General features: G+C 37.8%; 1 protein-coding gene across 1 annotated transcript in view; it reads right to left on the reverse strand.

The window, feature by feature from the left end:
* The window catches only part of kiaa0825 (KIAA0825 ortholog), a 122,100-nt gene that overhangs the window by 69,398 nt on the left and 34,128 nt on the right, over positions 1–18,574 (reverse strand). The window contains 6 exon segments of the mRNA XM_026211120.1: positions 3,297–3,436; positions 6,897–7,022; positions 7,145–7,327; positions 10,206–10,396; positions 14,538–14,688; positions 16,289–16,554. Of these exon segments, the coding sequence (XP_026066905.1) occupies positions 3,297–3,436; positions 6,897–7,022; positions 7,145–7,327; positions 10,206–10,396; positions 14,538–14,688; positions 16,289–16,554 (1,057 nt within the window).

Raw genomic sequence — 18,574 nt, forward strand, 5'->3', positions numbered from 1 at the left:
CTGATGGAAATCTACACTGCTTTCTTTTGGGTACATGTGTGAGAACATTGGTATAGGTGCCATTTCACTTACTTTGTGAGATTGTTTGGTGTCTTGTTCTGTATTTCACTGTAATTATCAAATCACTAAAGACAGGTTTACATCAAAGCATTCCTGAATGGAATTAATTTGATTGTGAAAAATATACGACTCTATATGAGAGGTGGATGGAGGCTAGGAGTAAGGGGAAAAAGGAAACTTTTTTTTTAATTGATGTGCATTTTTAATTGTTCACAGAGCAAAAACATTTATTTTTAGCAATAGTTTAATAATATTTTCCATTCTCCACCATTTCCACAGGGGTTGTGTAAAACCAATACTTTTTCTATGTACACAAAAGGCCTATTTCTTTCAAATATTGTTCACAAATCTGTCTAAATCTGTGTTAGTGAGCACTTCTCCTTTGCCGAGAGAATCCATCAACTTCACAGGTGTGGCATATCAAGACTCTGATTAGACAGCATGATTACTGCACAGGTGTGGCTTAGGCTGGCCACAATAAAAGGCCACTCTAAAATGTGCAGTCTTATCACACAACACAATGCCACAGATGTCGCAAGCTTTTAGGGAGAATGCAATTGGCATACTGACTGCATGAATGTCCACCAGAGCTGTTGCCCATGAATTGAATGTTCATTTCTTTACCATAAGCCGTCTCCAAAGGCATTTCAGAGAATTTGGCAGTACATTCAACCGGAGACCACATGCAACCCCACCACCACTGGACCTCCACATCCAGCATCTTCACCTCCCAGATCTTCTGAGACCCGCCACCCGACAGCTGCTGCAAAAATCAGTTTGCATAACCAAAGAATTTCTGCACAAACTGTCAGAAACCGTCTAGGGGAAGCTCATCTGCATGCTCATCATCCTCATCGGGGTCTAGACCTGACTGCAGTTCGTCCTCGTAACCGACTTGAGTGGACAATGCTCACATTCGGTGGCGTCTGGCACTTTGGAGAGGTCTTCTCTTCATGGATGAATCCTGGATTTCATTGTACAGGGCAGATGGCAGACAGCGTGTATGGCGTTGTGTGGGTGAGCGATTTGCTGATGTCAACGTTGCGGATCGAGTGGCCCATGGTGGCGGTGGGGTTATGGTATAGGCAGGCGTATGTTATGGACAACGAACACAGGTGCATTTTATTGATGGCATTTTGAATGCACAGAGATACCGTTATGAGATCCTGAGGCCCATTGTTGTGCCATTCATCCACAACCATCACCTCATGTTGCAGCATGATCATGCACGGTCCCATGTTGCAAGGATCTGTACACAATTCCTTGAAGCTGAAAACATTCCAGTTCTTGCATGGCCAGCATACTCACCAGACATGTCAACCATTGAGCATGTTTGGGATGCTCTAGATCAGTGTATACGACAGCGTGTTCCAGTTCCTGCCAATATCCAGCAACTTCGCACAGCCATTGAAGAAGAGTGGACCAACATTCCACAGGCCACAATCAACAACCTGATCAACTCTTTGCGAAGGAGACAGTGGTCACACCAGATACTGATTGGTTTTTGGATCGCCCTAGACCCCCCAATACAGTAAAACTGCACATTTTAGAGTGGCCTTTTACTGTGGCCAGCCTAAGGCACACCTGTGCAATAATCATGCTGTCTAATCAGCATCTTGATATGCCACACCTGTGAGGTGGATATATTATCTTGGCAAAGCAGAAGTGCTCACTTACACTGATTTAGACAGATTTGTGAACAATATTTGAGAGAAGTAGGCCTTTTGTGTACATAGAAAAGTCTTAGATCTTTGAGTTCAGCTCATGAAAAATGGGGGCAAAATCAAAGTGTTGCATTTATAATTTTGTTCAGTGTACATAAATAGCCACAAGGGGCAGCAAAGGGCCTGACAGGTTAATGACCTGCCTCTTTGCAATCATCCATTTACGAGCCACTGGATGAAACTGTGATAAATGAACTGCTGGTGTTCCTCAAGGGAAGGGATTCCACCAGCCAATTCTATCCTCCGCTAACAAACCTTTGCAACCTTGACGTGTTGCCAACAAACACACCTGTTGATTTTCTACTGAGCCTTACAGATGAGTTTCCACTGGAGGCCCTTAATTGGAACAAGACATCGCTATCAGTTCCTCAAAGAATTCCACCAACAAGCTCCTATTTAGAGCACAGCTTAGCACTAAACGCTCCCAAACTGTGCTGAGAGACAGCGACTCGAGCGAGGAACTTTAAAAGAGCTTTCTCTAAACGGCAGACAACCAAGCCACCGCGTTTCTTCTTAATTAGCCAGGCTGCGGCCAGGCAGTGTTGATTTACGGCGACGTGATTCCCACACCAGAGCTCTCAGCCGAGCTTGGTTATTAATGAGCTCCGCCATAATGTGAATTAATGTGCAAGCACAAAACAGCCTTTAAAGGTTAGACTTTTCAGAGTGGAAGGAAGAAAGAGGAAAATCTTTAAAGGTCATTCACTTTGCTCTCACATGAGTGTTTATTACTGAGCTCTATTGATTCAGAAATGATGAGGAGGGTGATGAGTGCGATGATGAGTGAGTAAAACGACATTCTCACAACAGTCCGGATGAATCTCTGATGCGCCTGAGGATGAAAGACGCAAATCCAGGTGGATCTGTCTTACTCCGCAAAGTCAGAAGTATCAAATGTGTCTGATTGGGATGATCCTCTCAAGACCCTAACTTGTTAGCAAATTCACCAAATTTCAGATTTTAGACTAGCAATTAGTTGTTTCTAGGGCATATTTTGCAAGAATGAAAGGACACAGCATGGTTCCTCTGCACAGGTGTTGGGGGTCTCTAGTGATGTTGTCATCTTGTGATCCGTTCATGAGTGCACACAACAGCCTATTGAACACAAGAGGAGACATGCGGAAAGAAGACCCATTAAAAACAGGTGCAGGCTATTAAAGGCAGCAAGGTCACTGGGCCATCCTTACAGCTAATCAGTCTTTCCACCAATAAATTGTGCTAAATTCATTTGTGGAAACCAATGAAAGCGCCGACATGCTTCAAACAGCGTTTACTCGTATTTTCTCATTGCAGGCCTCTCTTCTGTTCTGTAATCGATCAGAAACACGTGTGGAGATGAAGCAATATTCTGGCAAGCCAACTAAACTATATATTTTTTGATATAACGGCAACTTTCAGCATGCTTCTTTAGCACAATAGCAAAAAAAAAAAAAAAAAGAAAATCATATGGAATCTTTGGTAAGGGTACATGTAAAGTCCAAGAAGTGTGTGCCAGGGCTTTAAGAGTCTTACATGAGTATGAGATGATGATCTGTAGCAGGAAGCAGTCTTTGTGAAGGATGGCTTGCAGAAGTACAGCTGGATTATAACAGGGTTCAGACACCAGTAGCTCAAACAGACATAAAGAAGATCCCTCACAAGATGGAAAATCCCTTAAAAACATAAATAAATAAAGTCAAGTCAATGTTCAAATGTTTAAAAATACTCTGACTTTTAAAAAGAAATCCCCTTCTTTTTCAAAGAGCCACCTGGTGTTCACCGAGGCTGCATTTATTTGTAATTTTATTACAATTTGAAATAATTACTATCTATTTTAACAAGTTTTTAAATGTACTTTATTTCTGTTATGGAATAACACGATCTTTCAAAAAGAATTCTAATATGCAGATTTTTTTTATAAAGTCTAACACCACATTACAGTTACAGTTGCTGTGGAAAGAATAGGTAAGATAAACATAAAATGTTAGAAATCCAAGGACTTCTACTCTTCATTCAAATGAACACATTAGAACAACAGTTCTTTTACAAAGAATCCAATGCCATCTGATCCTTATTGTGCTCAACCAGATTAAACAGCACTCACACACAGAAAACCATAGACCTTAGTCAGTGTAGTAAAAACGTTTGGTTTTTGACAGGAATGATAGATGAACATACAGTGTTTAATGGAATGTGTTATTGTTTAGCAAGATGCCAGTTGTTTAGATGACAAAACATCTTCAATTAAAAAATAAAAACACATAGAAAAAACTCTAGAAATCCAAGTTGAAATTAGTTTTAAAACATACACGAGATCATACGTCATCAATAACTACTACTACTACTACTACAACAACTACTACTACTACTGCTACTACTACTAATCATAATAATAATAATAACAATAAATTATTTGTGGTAAAAGCAGAAAGACTAAGTGAAGTAATGCATTTTAAATATTATATGTATTAATATTAATATATTAAAGTATAGTCACATTAGTGAATTTTCAATGAAATTTTGTGGCCAAAAAAAAAGCAGCTCTTTGTCTATTATCAATAGAAGCAATGTATGAAATACAGCTAATACAGAGGTCACTTTCACTTTCGTTTTCTGTTCGTCATTACAACAAATACGGTGACCAATAAAAAAAAAAAGGTAAACCCGATGTGAAATCCATCTAAGCAGAAATACTTCTCCTGCATGTGAATTTCCTAGTTTTTTGGATTACTATTGTATAAAAGCAAAACTTTCAGAACAACAGCAAATGCAGTCGCACCTTAATCAGCCAACACAATAAATGTGTTATGAAACAGGATGTAAATAAATGTAGAAAAAAAAGTCAATAGTTTATACAGTTAGCTAGCAATAGTGAAGTGTTTTAGTGGTCTTTTATGCATATTCTTCTAAAAGTGTCAGAAAAAAACATGCCTTGTGAAAAAATAAATAAATACATTTCCAAATGCCTATTGACATCCCAATGGAGTGTCATGCAAAAAAAATAGAGCACTAATTATCATTATTTATTTCTGAGCTTGGGTGAAGAGCAAATGTGAAAGTCATAAAGACAGGCAAAGTGAGTTCTGCTACATAACAGGGGAACATTAGGCTTTGGTTAAGCAACCGCTTTGTCATGTCAAAGAGCCAGTAATCCACCCGATATCCCACTTTAACACTCCTGATAAATCTGTAAGCTACACCATGACGTCAGCTTTCACTGCATCTTCATCTTACACTCTTGTAACTAAAAAACAGTATCCTTCCTGTGCATAATGCTCCCTGATTTATTGAGATTTCTTGCCTCTTTTATTACTTTTTTATTTAATTATCCAAACTGTCAGTTGGTTGGAGTGTTTGAGTGAGGAGAAGAGTTTGATTTTGGTGTCTGGCCTCTTAGTTCTGGTGGGGCCCTCACCGCGAGACCCTCAGGGAGTCTTGAACACAGCGAGGCTAAATAAATAAATAAAAATGAAGCAGGCAATAAAAATGCACTCATTTAAATCCCAGCGATTTGGTGGAAGCGGAGCCGGTGGGGCTGACGAGCGGTGATTTGTGTAAGCGGGACATGGGATGATATCCCGCTGGAGTGGGAGTCTGGAGCTGTGCTGGGGGGCTTGAGGAGGGTGATGTGAGATGTGCCTGACATTCTGCCTGGCTTCACAGTCCTCCTACAGGCTCCGTTTCAGCCTTTCACACCTGGACTGACGACCTGCAGCGCATGTCAGCATAAACAGCATGACTAACTATGGCATCTGCATCTGGCCTGCATTAGGGCCGTGAGCTGGGGGTCCGGTGGCTGCAGTAATGCATTAACTGTGTTTGTGTGCATCTAACACATGAACGAAAGCTGAAAGGCCATGCTAGCCTCATTTGGGTCAGCTGCAACAACTCACTGTATTGTGTGAGGAGCAATCTGGTGATGTTTTATGCAGATCTTGGTAATGTGTTACAAGTATTTTATTTTTATATAATATTATATTACTATGTAAACAAATTGGAACACTTTTTGAAGATGACATTACACTGTAATAGTAGTATTATTTTTGTATTCTTCTCAATATTATTCCTATTTTTTTATAATTTGTCTACTGTGAAACAAAAAGTACACAAAGTACCTAGAACGTCAATTTCTGTGAATTTATCCATTTCAATCAAATCTACTTTCCTGTACTTTTAAAAACATTTTGCAAAACAAAATGCTTTGTGCTATAATTTATTTAATTTGAGGTTCATTAATTGCATACTACTTAGATAACTAAAGTTATCTAACTAAAGTTATCTAAGACCCTTTATTAATTTATGAACATTATCGGATAATTATTCAGAAATGACTATGGTACCTATTATCTTAAAGACATATGTGTCTACCTCAGTAGTTGTTATATTTAAATATATAATATTCAAATCATGATTACCTGAAACATACACTTAGAAATGACAGAATAACCACACAGTTTGTTCACATGCAATATTGTCAGTGAAATTTTGTTTTGAAATATATATATAATAATAATAATAATACTTTAATTTAGCAAGGATGACTAAAATGTATTAAAAGAGAAATTAAGGACTTTTACCTTGTTACAAAAGTGTATAGACAAAGAGAAACATTTATAATAAGAAATATTTGAGCAAAAAATCTGCATATTACATTTATTACTGAAAGATCATGTTACACTGAAGACTGGAGTGATGATGACTGCTGAAAATTCCATTAAAAAAATGTATTGCAATTGTATCAAATTAATATTTAATAATAATATTACTTTTTTAGCACTCGTTAGCATAAAGATATTTAAACTTTTTTTGTTTTTGTTTTTGTTTATGTTATCGACCCAAATTTGAAATGGTAGTGTAATTCAAACTATAAGACATCTCTGAGGGAAAATGGCTTTAATGAGTTAATCATTCTAACTGACTATGGGCTGAACACTTTTATTTGATGCTTTAGTCAAGTCACCTTTATTTATATAGTGCTTTAAACAATAGTTTGTGTCAAAGCAGCTGCTTTACAGTATTAAATAAGAGAATAGTGTGTAGTCATGCAAAAGGACAACTGTAAAGACTGTGATGTCATCGTCCAGCTCAGTTCAGTTCAAACTGTATCTGTGCAAACTTTAATGCTATCAGTACCTCAGCAGCTCCTCTGTGAATAGTTTTGGGTTGATAACACTCAGCCACTTTGTTTCATGACTGTTCACTCCCTCAGGAAACTTTGGAGTACTGCTACCTCCTCCACCACAGCCTCCTTGAAAAACCCTAGACAATAAAAATAAATAAATAAATAAATATATAGAGAGAGGGGAATGCATTTTGATCAATGTACTAATATTGCCTATTTAATTCACAATAATCCAACAAGTTGTTGTGACTCCTGTTACCTGTGCAGCTCTGCTAGAGGTGATGTAAGGACGATCAGTACGCTCAGTAGCTGGTTACACAGGCTGTGTATGGACCACATCCAAGATCCACGGGCTCCATCAGGCCTTAGCAGCTCCTCCACAGAGTCACACACACTCCACATCAGATGCTCCACGCACAGCAGAAGAGCTGAAATATCAATCCTGGAGAATGCAATGAGACACAACATATTAGGAATAACTCACTGTCACACTGTGCCCAACCAACATTATCTAGCAAGAAGTCAAATGTGTTCCTGTGCTATACTATATTGCCATATTTGCTAGTTGATCATTTATTTTTGGATATTAATAGGAAGATTTTCAGTGGCGATAGCCTAAATAATGCTGAAACATAGAAACGTTCTATAGAAAATAAACAAATGATGCTTCTGCCAAAAGGCAATGGACTCTGTTCAGTAAAAAGCAAAACCCATTCAGACAAACTCCATATTAAGCATTATGACTTTTCTCTTATTCATTATTTTAATTAATAGGCCATTTATGCTTCATACTGTCACTGAAACAGGCCCAATAAATACTGCTGTCAGGCTGTCAATATGTAAAACTCAATCCAATATAGTGGAAATGTAAGTTATTTTATGATTTAGTGTTTATTAAGTTATGTGTGTAATTAAAGATTAATTTTATTTGAGTGTTATATTACGGCATGATGGCAAATGTGATATACAATACCGTTCAAAATTTGGGGGTTGGTAAGACCACTGGTAAAAAATAAAAGAAAATTAAGTCTCTTATGCACACCAAAGCTTTTTTAACAATATTATGAAATAATATTACAATGTAAAATAACTTTTATTTATGTTAATTAATTTTTAAAATGCAATTTATTCATGTTATGGCAAAGCTGAATTTTTAGCAGCCATTACTTCAGTGTCACATGATCTGCCAGACATTATTCTAATACACTTGAAAAAAAAAAAAAGATAAACGCAACACTCTTGTTTTTGACCCCATTTTTCATGAGCTGAACTCAAAGATCTAAGACTGTTTCTATGTACACAAAATACCTACATTTTCTATGTATCGAGATGCTGATTAGACAGCATGATTATTGCACAGGTGTGCCTTAAGCTGGCAGGAGTAAAAGTTCAGCTTATGAAAAATGGGGGCAAAAACAAAAGTGTTTTTTTTGTTGAATATATGTTGATCTGCTGATCAAGAAACATTTTTTATTATTATCAATGTTCAAAAATATTTGTGGCTGCTTAAAATGTTTGTGGAAACATTTATCAGATAGATGCTGTTTTTTCTATATATATATATATATATATATATATATATATATATATATATATGACACAATAGACCTGACAGTAAGTAAAGGGGAAGAGAGAGACATATTTCAGGATTACTTGATGAACAGAAAGAACAGCATGTATTTGGTAAATGTACAGAAGTTACTGTTACATTTGATTTTATGCAGACTTGCTGAATAAAAGTATCAATTACTGACTCCAAATTTATGAACTGATGTAAAATGTAAAAAAGAATAAAGACAATCTGCATGAAAAATTACATATACAATTTCACCCACTACTATATCGATCATGCATCTACTTTCAATTGCACATGTGTCAGTAACTCAAACCTGAAATACATGCATGTCCAACTCAGTTCAAACCACTGACTGTGTGTAATTCTGTACAGTCTTTCAGCATCCAGAGAGGTCATGCTACCCACTTTGGTTTCCCTATCAAACTCAACTTTTCATCACCTACCACCAAGTTCTGCCTTATAGCACAGAGAAAGTTCCCCTTTCACCAGATAGGAGAAAAAGAGGAGGGAGCAGAGGCAGAGCCCATCTGCTTGGCAGACCCTGAGCTCAGCCGGCACCAAAGAGCTCATAACCGGGTGTCCTTGTAGCAAACCTCATCTGCTGAAACAAAAACCGGTCCCTCCACTCATTTCTTCCCTGTGGCCCTGGGCGATCTGCTCTTTCTCATCAGTCCTGGAGTGGAGAGGAAGCGTGCTCTTGTGGCATCTTTAACCACTTTAAGTATGTGTTAATGCTACGCACAAGGCCTAGGCGGTTGGACCCGGTCTAGCATGAAAGAATCGGGCCCTCCGCCAGGCGCTGAAGCGGGGCCATGTGCTAACAAAGAGAGACTGTTTTACAAATCTGGAGATCTGCTTTGACCCCCAGGCCGAACACCGGCATAATCACTAAAGCATTCAACACTGTCTGCTAAGCCCGAGGTTCCTGATAGTAGGTGGGCTTGTGCTTCTCAGTGCAGCAGAAATACGGTAAGATCATTCAATCAGACAGCATGGATGACTGCTCTCTGTTAGAATGTGCTTGAGTGTGACCGCTGACCACAAGATGTAGACGGGTGACTATAACCATGCATGGCCATTTCCTGCATGACGCATCTCCACAACGTAGCAATCGAATGCACATGAAAGCTAAACGCTACACAAAATGGTACATGAGAAATAGAACAGTTCAAGTTGCTGGCTACAGCCAGACGCTTACAAAATCCAGCAGGTTCAAATACTCTTTTATACTTCTTTAGGGTTGGGAATTTTGAGCCGATTGTTATGTAGAGCCATTCATATTTACAAAAAATTGTGGAAATGAATGATCTTCATGACATTCGGTTTCATTATGGTTAATATATCATAGGAAATGGGGTTTTTAATCATTAAAGTGGCAAAGGAGAAACACACACAAAGAAAGAAAGAAAGAAAGAAAGAAAGAAAGAAAGAAAGAAAGAAAGAAAGAAAGAAAGAAAGAAAGAAAGAAAGAAAGGCACGGTTGGTATTGGTAACAGCAGCAAAAAATAATAAAAGAATATCATATGTATATCACACACACACACATATGTATAAGAACAAAACAAACTGTTTTTTAATATATAATATAGTAAATAAAAACATAAGAACAGACAAAATGATAATAAATTGTACTGTAGAAATGTAATGGTGGAAGATCCCATTCCCTGCCCACACAATAGAAAAAGTAGCAAAAGCATTAAAGTAAAAATGTGTCAGGTTTTGGAACTATCTTCACATCTAGTACCTGATCTGGGAGAGTCTTTTGTAGGAGGGTCGTGCTCTTGAGTACCTCTGAACTAAGACCTCCAGGGTCTCACACAGCACCTGGGCCAGGGTCTGCCGGGCCTGCAAGGGGGCAACTGTGCCCCAAAGGTCACTGCGCAGGCCTCTGAGAAAATAGTGCCACATCTGGATGGAGAAAGAACACCTTTCACCCTTAAAAAAAAAAAGGTGAAGGAGACAAAAAGAGACAAAGAGACTTGTAAAGATATGATGATGATATCATGGCAAATATAAACAGAATATAAGAGAAAGAAAAAGACAGAAGGTCTTTCCAGACAGTCTTCCTCTAGAACCTCATGGTCATGCCACCTGCACGCTGCACCTGGACCCCTCATTACCACAGAGAGAGAGAGAGAGAGCACATGGATACTTTGAAGTTTTAATCTGGATATTCAATCACTGCTCCACTGAACAATAACCAGACATACATGCACACTGACCAGGTCATTCCCGTTACACAGGACATCTCAAGTCTCATCACACTTGACTTTACACATTGGATAAAATATCATAACTTATGATCTTAAAATGGAAATTACATTGTATATTATTGTGTACATTTGTGTATTTTTTCCTACTGCACAATATCACAATTAGGTGAACATAGAAGTGAGTTTAAATTCTTTTATTATTGAAGTTTAGGCAGTTGTTGCTATTTCTACAGGCAAAATAGCACATCTTTTAACATGAAAAATTGTAAATTAAGAGAAGCTCCAGATGTTTCTGCAATTTTTCTTAACTATGGATCAAAGGAAGTTTTCTTCGAAATATCAGTTTTACGGCTTTTTCCTAAATGAGGTTTTATAGCTTTTTCCTGTGTCCTTAATTTCACTTTCCATCCTGTTAGTCTTTTGCGATATCCCTTTAAATAACAAAAGCCACTGACATTATCCTCCAGAAAGTGATGTCATTTTTGGCCGGGGGAAAACAGCATAAACATGAGCAAGTATAAACAACAGATTTGATGAATTATGTGATGTTTTGCTGAATTAGCTGATTTGTTTCACTTTAAAACAGAGGTTTTATCCTCCTGTAGAGACCATCTTCCAAAAACACAAAGGCAGCTATATTTTATGTATAAATTTCAATTAAGAAAAATATTAAGTTATTATAAAAGAAAAATGCATGTTAAGTATTTGGCTTTTAAACTAATTAAAATATTTCCTGGAAGTATGCACTTATATTTTTTGTCCAGCCATAAGAGTATAATATAATTCAAAATTTATTGCGTAAATAATCAAGTTTAAATTAAAAACCAGTTTTAATGAAAGTTTAAGTGTATTATAAGTTATATCTGCACTTTTATTAAAACAAATTATGACACAATACTCATAATTTACTAAAATACTCATAATTTACTCATAATTTACATAAAATACTCAGTGAGATGACTGATCTAAAGGGTTAAACTTCAATTGCTGAAATGCTTCAGAATTTTGTGATACTGTACCTGCTGAAAAGCTCAAACAGAGAAGCAAAAATTAGAAACAATTCAGAAAAGGCGAAAATGATAAAAAGGACGAGAGACCCTTGTTTCCTAAGAGGCTAATTACTTTCAGGCAAAGAGGAAGCAGCATTAGGAGTTCACAGTGTGACCAAAGAGAGATTATTAACAACCATGTACTACATCTCCTAATGAGAGCTGGGACGTGGTCCACCAGCGAGCCAGGGCTAAGTCAGCCATAGAAAGAGACACACAGGGCCATGACCACACGTCCGGACCCAGGGATTTAGTGCTAGTGACTGGGCCTCTGGAAGCACTTGCCCCTTTGGCATTTGCTCAATAGGAAGTGAAATGGAGGGGTAATGGAAGAAGGCAAAAGAGAGGTGGGGGAAGAGGGGATACAGGTCAACAGAGGAGCAGACTCACATAGCCAGCCGCACACCTGCACACAGCAGGCCAGTCTGCCCCACAGACCCGCAACGGGCGGATGTGTGCGTACGTATCCGTGAGAGAGCTCATGTGTGCGCCGATATCTTAAAGGAAGTAAGGTTAGGGCTACACTCTTCAACAAACAGATGGTTGAGTCTAACGCTGCCTCAGAGCACCACAAGGCTTATTGAAACGACTAGAGGAACGGTCATTATGAGAATGGTATAGCTAGATTATAGCTTACACCCAAGATTATTTTTCTGATTAATAAATATCCTTATGCTCTTTAATATAAATATCCATGCTTCTTATTTGGTCTGAAATTTTTGGTCTGTTTTTAATTTTAATCAAATATATATTTAATTTATCAGCAACTGAAGCCAAATGAATTCAAAGTGCTTACAGCAAAAAAGTAAAAATAGAATATACTTATTTTACCTGCTGTGTGTGTATGTGTATACACACACACACACAGCGGGTAAAATAAGTATTGAACACGACAGCATCAAATTTTCACCAGATGTCGGTAACAGCCCAAGTAATACATACATATAAATAAAACAAAACAAATATGTTCAGAATTTAAGCTATGTGTATTAAAATGGAGTGACACAGGGAGAAGGTATTGAACTACTGAACTTTATTAAACACTTTGTACAAAAGCCTTTGTTGGTAATGACAGCTTCAAGATGTCTCCTGCATGGAGAAACTAGTCACATACATTACTCTAGTAGTAATAGTAGTAGTAATAGTGATTTTGGATCATTCTTCCACACAGTCTTCAAATCTTAAATGTTATTTGAGCCTCTTCTGTTAACTCTGATCTTTAGTTCTTATTTTCTATTGGATTCAAGTCAGATGATTGGCTGGCCATTCTAGCAGCTTTGTTTTATTTTTCTGAAATCAATTAAGAGTTTCCTTGGCTGTGTTTGGGATCATTGTCTTGCTGAGATGTCCACTTGTTTCATCTTCATCATCCTGGTATAGTAGGGGTTGGGACTGAACCAGCTAATATTCATTTCCACTGACTAGGGCAAGATTTGCGTTCTAAATACTGATTTCAGCTGGTGTCTTGGGTCATGCCTTTGCACCTCCCTTTCTTCATGTGTTCAATACTTTTTCCCATGCGTTGTTCCATTTTATTACACATAACTTAATTGCGGAACTTATTTGTTTTGCTTTATTTGTATTTATGGATTACTTCTGGTGAGACATCTGGTGATCTGGAATTTCAAGTCAACAGCACCTTTAGAAATATATTTACTCAGAAAAATGGTGACGTGTTCAATACGTATTTTACCTGCTGTATACACACACACACACACACACACATATACATATACACACACACACACACACATATATATATATATATATATATATATATATATATATATATATATATATACTCCCATTTATACGTGCACATATTTCATAATTTACCAATTATTTGCTTATATATTATTTTATATCTAAAACATTTTAATAATACAATTAATTTAATTTTTGGATGATGATACAAACAAACTGTTGAATGAAATTTGTGATAAAAATGTTGATTAAAATAATTTAAACAAAATTCGACACGTTAATTTAAGCTACAATTTCCATATCTGTTGTAATAATATAACCAGTTTTAGTTTAAAACAGCTTCCCCAAATAATCCTGTTTTCCACTGGTCAACAAAACAGATCCACATACCAAAACCAAACCAAACAAAACAAAACAAAACAAAACAAAAGACAACATTCACAATACCAAACTATGTATTGCTAAAAACCAACAAAGCAAATCACAATTACATAGCAAATAGTGAATATATTGGCTTACCTAGCCCTAATGTGTATTAGAAAAATAAATAAATAAATAAATAAAAAAGGAAGGAAAGACAAGAGTGTTTACATGAAAACATACTGATTCGATTCAATTTGTCAGGCTGTCTGACACTGCGATATTTGTGATTGGTTACAAATGTGCCCTGCATCCTCAAGCATTTTAAATAAGAGAGATGTTTTGAATGCGCTTATAAAAAATACTCTTTAGCATGGCAGCACTGAGGCTGGATGTACACACCTGATTCCTTTTATGACAGCCTGAGAGAAGTCAACTAAATAGTCAAGGACAACGTGCAACAGCAGCATGCAAATCCAAGAATTTAAGAGGCAGCCTACTTAAGAATACAATAGCACAATTGATCATTTATTAACCAATGTCGCAGCATTTCAATCCAGACACACTTATGATTTGAATGTGAATATGCTCTGTGATTTAACCACAGCTTTGTCCTTGAGCACAGGTAGAGGTACAGGATGTTTTGTCTTCCAATAACCTAATCCAACCCTAAAGAAATGCCTTCAACAGGCTTACACGTAACATGAGCTATTATTGAAATACTGCCAGAAAAGCAACAGCCATCTGTACCTCGTAAAACGGGTTGGGGTCACTCCAGTAGTGGCTCTCGGCATCCTGCAGTATACTAACGGCACACACATGGATGCAGTAGCTGGTCAGGTGATCGTGCAGGGCTGCCATCACATCCTGGCTTCTCTGAATGGGCAGCTGAGTTAGAGGCCTGAGGTTGGAGACATCAAAGACACAAGGCCTGGGTTAAGGCAAAAGAGGTGTAGTTTACAGGTCAAAGAGACACTAAGTGATTAATATCAGCAAATGGCTCCTATTACTACCTGTCAATCATTCAACACCTCCTTCTTCCACCCTTAATATTTCCTCATTCCCTCTCTTCAAGTACAAGGCCACACAGACAGTCTGATACCCTTTTTATGTACTGTATGTCTCTCTCTCTCTCTCACACACACACATACACACACACTTTTTGTCACTCATTCTTGGCTTTAACCTTACAAATACATAGGCAAATAGTTCTGTCAGAGTGCACCAGCTCCCATACGTCTTACTCTGGTTCTTTACAATCCAATTACAGCATTTTAGTGAATCTGGCATCCATCTGACAGGCTGCCTGGCCGGGGAAACCTGGGCTTGACAAAGTGCACTGTAAATCGGTGAACTTTAGAAAACGCTCACCCTCTCCAAACACTTTTCTTTTTATGTACAAATGCACAGGTCAAACCCAAGCTGAGATTTTTTATATACCGTTTTATATTCAAATTTTATCATCCATGGAAAGATTTGGAGTAATTTATGAAATCAGGGGTACCACACCATAGAGGATCAGGCTTCATTGTCATTCCTTACACCACATCCACTACAGAAAAAAGGTTGGAAATAAGGTATAGCTTTTGAATCAATCTGTCAAAAAAATTTATAATAATAATAATTTCGAATATTAGTTGAAAAAAAATAAAAATACACATTCGAATGCAAAAAATCTGTATTCGAATTTTAGGTCCGCGTCATCCGTCAGGCAGCCTTATTAGTGGCACATGAAATGCAATGACAATGTAAGTGTCATTGCATTTTAATGCTTTTGTTCGCCTTTCCAGTTGAACCCACTAGATGCAATATATTACAATATATATTATACAATACACTGCGGAAAACAAGAGCATCAGTGTGTAGAAGATGTTGTTTACATCAAAACTGAAACCAAGTCGTTCACACATAACACATATTTGTCACATTTCCTTGAGGTACATCTATCAGCATCGCACTAGCATCTCGCACAAAAGAGCAACATGTTTAGAAAGTCATTTAAAATTAATGTAAGTTAAACTTTTTTTGAAAAATGTCTCAAGACTTTATTTCAGTTTTTCCCCATCACACTGTATCTCATGTTTTTGAATGAAGAACGAAGCCTAATTTTGTGATTGGTTTTCGATCCTTTGTATTAAACTATACATACATGCATGGTGCTGGTTTTTTTTTCTTCTAATTGTTTAAGCAACTAATAAAAACAAGCTACGAAAAATCACGTTCATTATCGAAGGCGATTCATCTGGGATAAAGAAAGTGATATTGCATAGCTTGTCAGTGATCTATGGCTCTGTCTATTAAATTCCGCTCCATTTAAAAGCAGGTGATGGCGATTTAGCGTAATGACGGATTTTTTAAATTTGGGGTGAACTATACCTTTAAGAAACGTATTTTTATGCAGTGTATTTCTACTTGATCTAATTGTAGTCTAGCTGAAAACACTGTATGCTCTATAATGGACATACATGAGTTTGGTGCTTTATAGAATGAGTGTAACTCACATGCGTGTGGAGTCTCTGAGCTGGCTTTCATAGTGTAAGAGTGTCTGGTGGATGTACACACTGGTGGCCATCAGAATAGGCAGGTTCTTGAAGGGAGCTAAGGCGGGCACTTCCCTTGCCCTCTCCTCTAGTCTGGTCAACAGGAAGGAAGTCACACGGCCACACACCTCCACGTAGCTGGAGCACACGGGCAGCAGGCTCTCCTCTCTAAATGCCACAGCCAGAGGGTGAAAAGCATCCATCTGCTCCACAACATCTGCACAGAACTGGAAATAAAGTGAGTATGTGAAGTTCTTGAATGTGTTTTTATAGATAATCAATACATGATTATAAATGTATCCCTCACTTAGTTCATTATTTTGTCCTTACAAAATGTTACAATTATTAAAACAATTAGACATATCAAATATGCATTATTTTATCTTATGTTACGTTATATTGCATTATGTCCGGTTTTCCAGAAATAAAATGGGGAAGAGAATGGCTAGCTTGAGAAACATCATAACATAACATATTGGAGCACATAAACAACCTGTCAGGCTTCATCTCCGACAATGATGGATATATTTTTAAAGCTAAAGAACTTCTTTGGTGCAACCAAACAGTTATCCACACTAGACAGGCTTCCTTACTATCACGGCCATTCGGTAGAATTATTTGCAGATAGTTGTTGTGAAATAACTCTCAGGTACTCCATCCTTTCCGTCTAAAACCAACAAAAAGCATTCAGCACTATACAGTAAGAAATCCTTTATCATACAACACTCACATTTCCCTTTTTGAAGACCAAAATTGCATTTCAGCAGCTCACACAGCTCTATCATATGCGAACGAACTAGCATTTACTGTAGTAGAATAACCAAATCATCCATGCCGATATGACTGTGCGAGACGTTCAGGGCCATTTTCTGATTCAAATACCTGCAGTTCCCCTCCTGTGGCGCCTGAAGAGAGAAGCAACACTTATCTCATTTTTCCACATTTGTCCTGGAGGAAACAGGGAATCAGCACTGGTATTTTCTCTTCAAAATGATTACGAAAGTGTGTGTGCCTGTTACATCTGCCTTACATTGCCTCAGGAGGCACGCAGCTTGAAAGGAAGACCCCTAAGGGTTACTGCCAAAAAGAGGCAGCCCTGGAACAGAACATACACCAAACTTCCTCCACCTATAGGTCTCCTACCCTTGACAAATGAAGACATCATTGTGGATCTATCCCCATTTAGCACTTCCATTTGTTCCTTTCTCCATCCCTCCTCCCAGCCACACGTGTTCAATGCAGATTAGCATTGGCGGCAGCAAATCTGGGCATGCTGAAGAGTCAAACGCATGTGCTGGGTTCACTGTCGAATTTATATACCTATAGAAATGAGTTACGATGCTGGCCGATTCGAGAGCAGTAAAATATATGTGTGCATTGTATATATCTCCCTCCACACCACCCTTTCCCCCTTCCACAGGGAGTTACTGTGTCCCAAGGCCTCTGCGAACATGGACAAAAACCCCAGCACATGTTAAATGGAAACTTTCCCAATAGCAAGTCTATCAATCAAGCACGGACAGGCAAGACAGAGGTGAGATCATGCTTCTCCACTAAACTTCAGCATCTGCATTACACAGTCTGCCGTTTCACCATGTTCAGGCACAATAGATGCAGCACAGCATGGGTTATCATGATAACATCATTTAAAGGGTTAGTTCACCCAAAAATGAAAGTTAGGCTGTGTTTTACTCACCCCCGAGGTGTCCTAGGTGTATATGACTTTCATCTTTCAGATGAATCCAGTCAGAGTTATATCAAAAATGTTCTTTGATCTTTCAAGCTCTATCATTGCAGTCAGCAGGTGCTCCATTGCTTCAGTCCAAAAGATGATAAATAAAAAGCGCCCATACATAAAAAAAAAGTGTCTCAAACAGCTCCGGGGAATGAACAAAGGCCTCCTGTAGTGAATCCATGCATTTTTGTAAGACAAATATTCATATTCAAAATGTAATAATCATTTGAATCTAGCTTGCGCTCACTGTTGTAAATGAAGCAGTTCCAGGGGAATGACGTATGAAGTCAACATTGCTCATGCGCTGCTCAGAAGAGACACCCACGGAAACGCAGCGGAGAGATCAAAACAAAACAATGGACAAGAATTAGAAGTACAAAACGAGGGTTTGTAAAGAAGAATGTCAAAGGATTTTGATATAAAGCAAGAGTTTTCCTTTGCTAAAGTAAGGAAACTTTGCTTCCTTTGCTCTTGTTAATAAACATTGGTTTTCATGAGACTCACCATCACAT

Source organism: Carassius auratus, chromosome 30 (genome assembly GCF_003368295.1).
Source record: "Carassius auratus strain Wakin chromosome 30, ASM336829v1, whole genome shotgun sequence".
Classification (NCBI taxonomy): domain Eukaryota; kingdom Metazoa; phylum Chordata; class Actinopteri; order Cypriniformes; family Cyprinidae; genus Carassius; species Carassius auratus.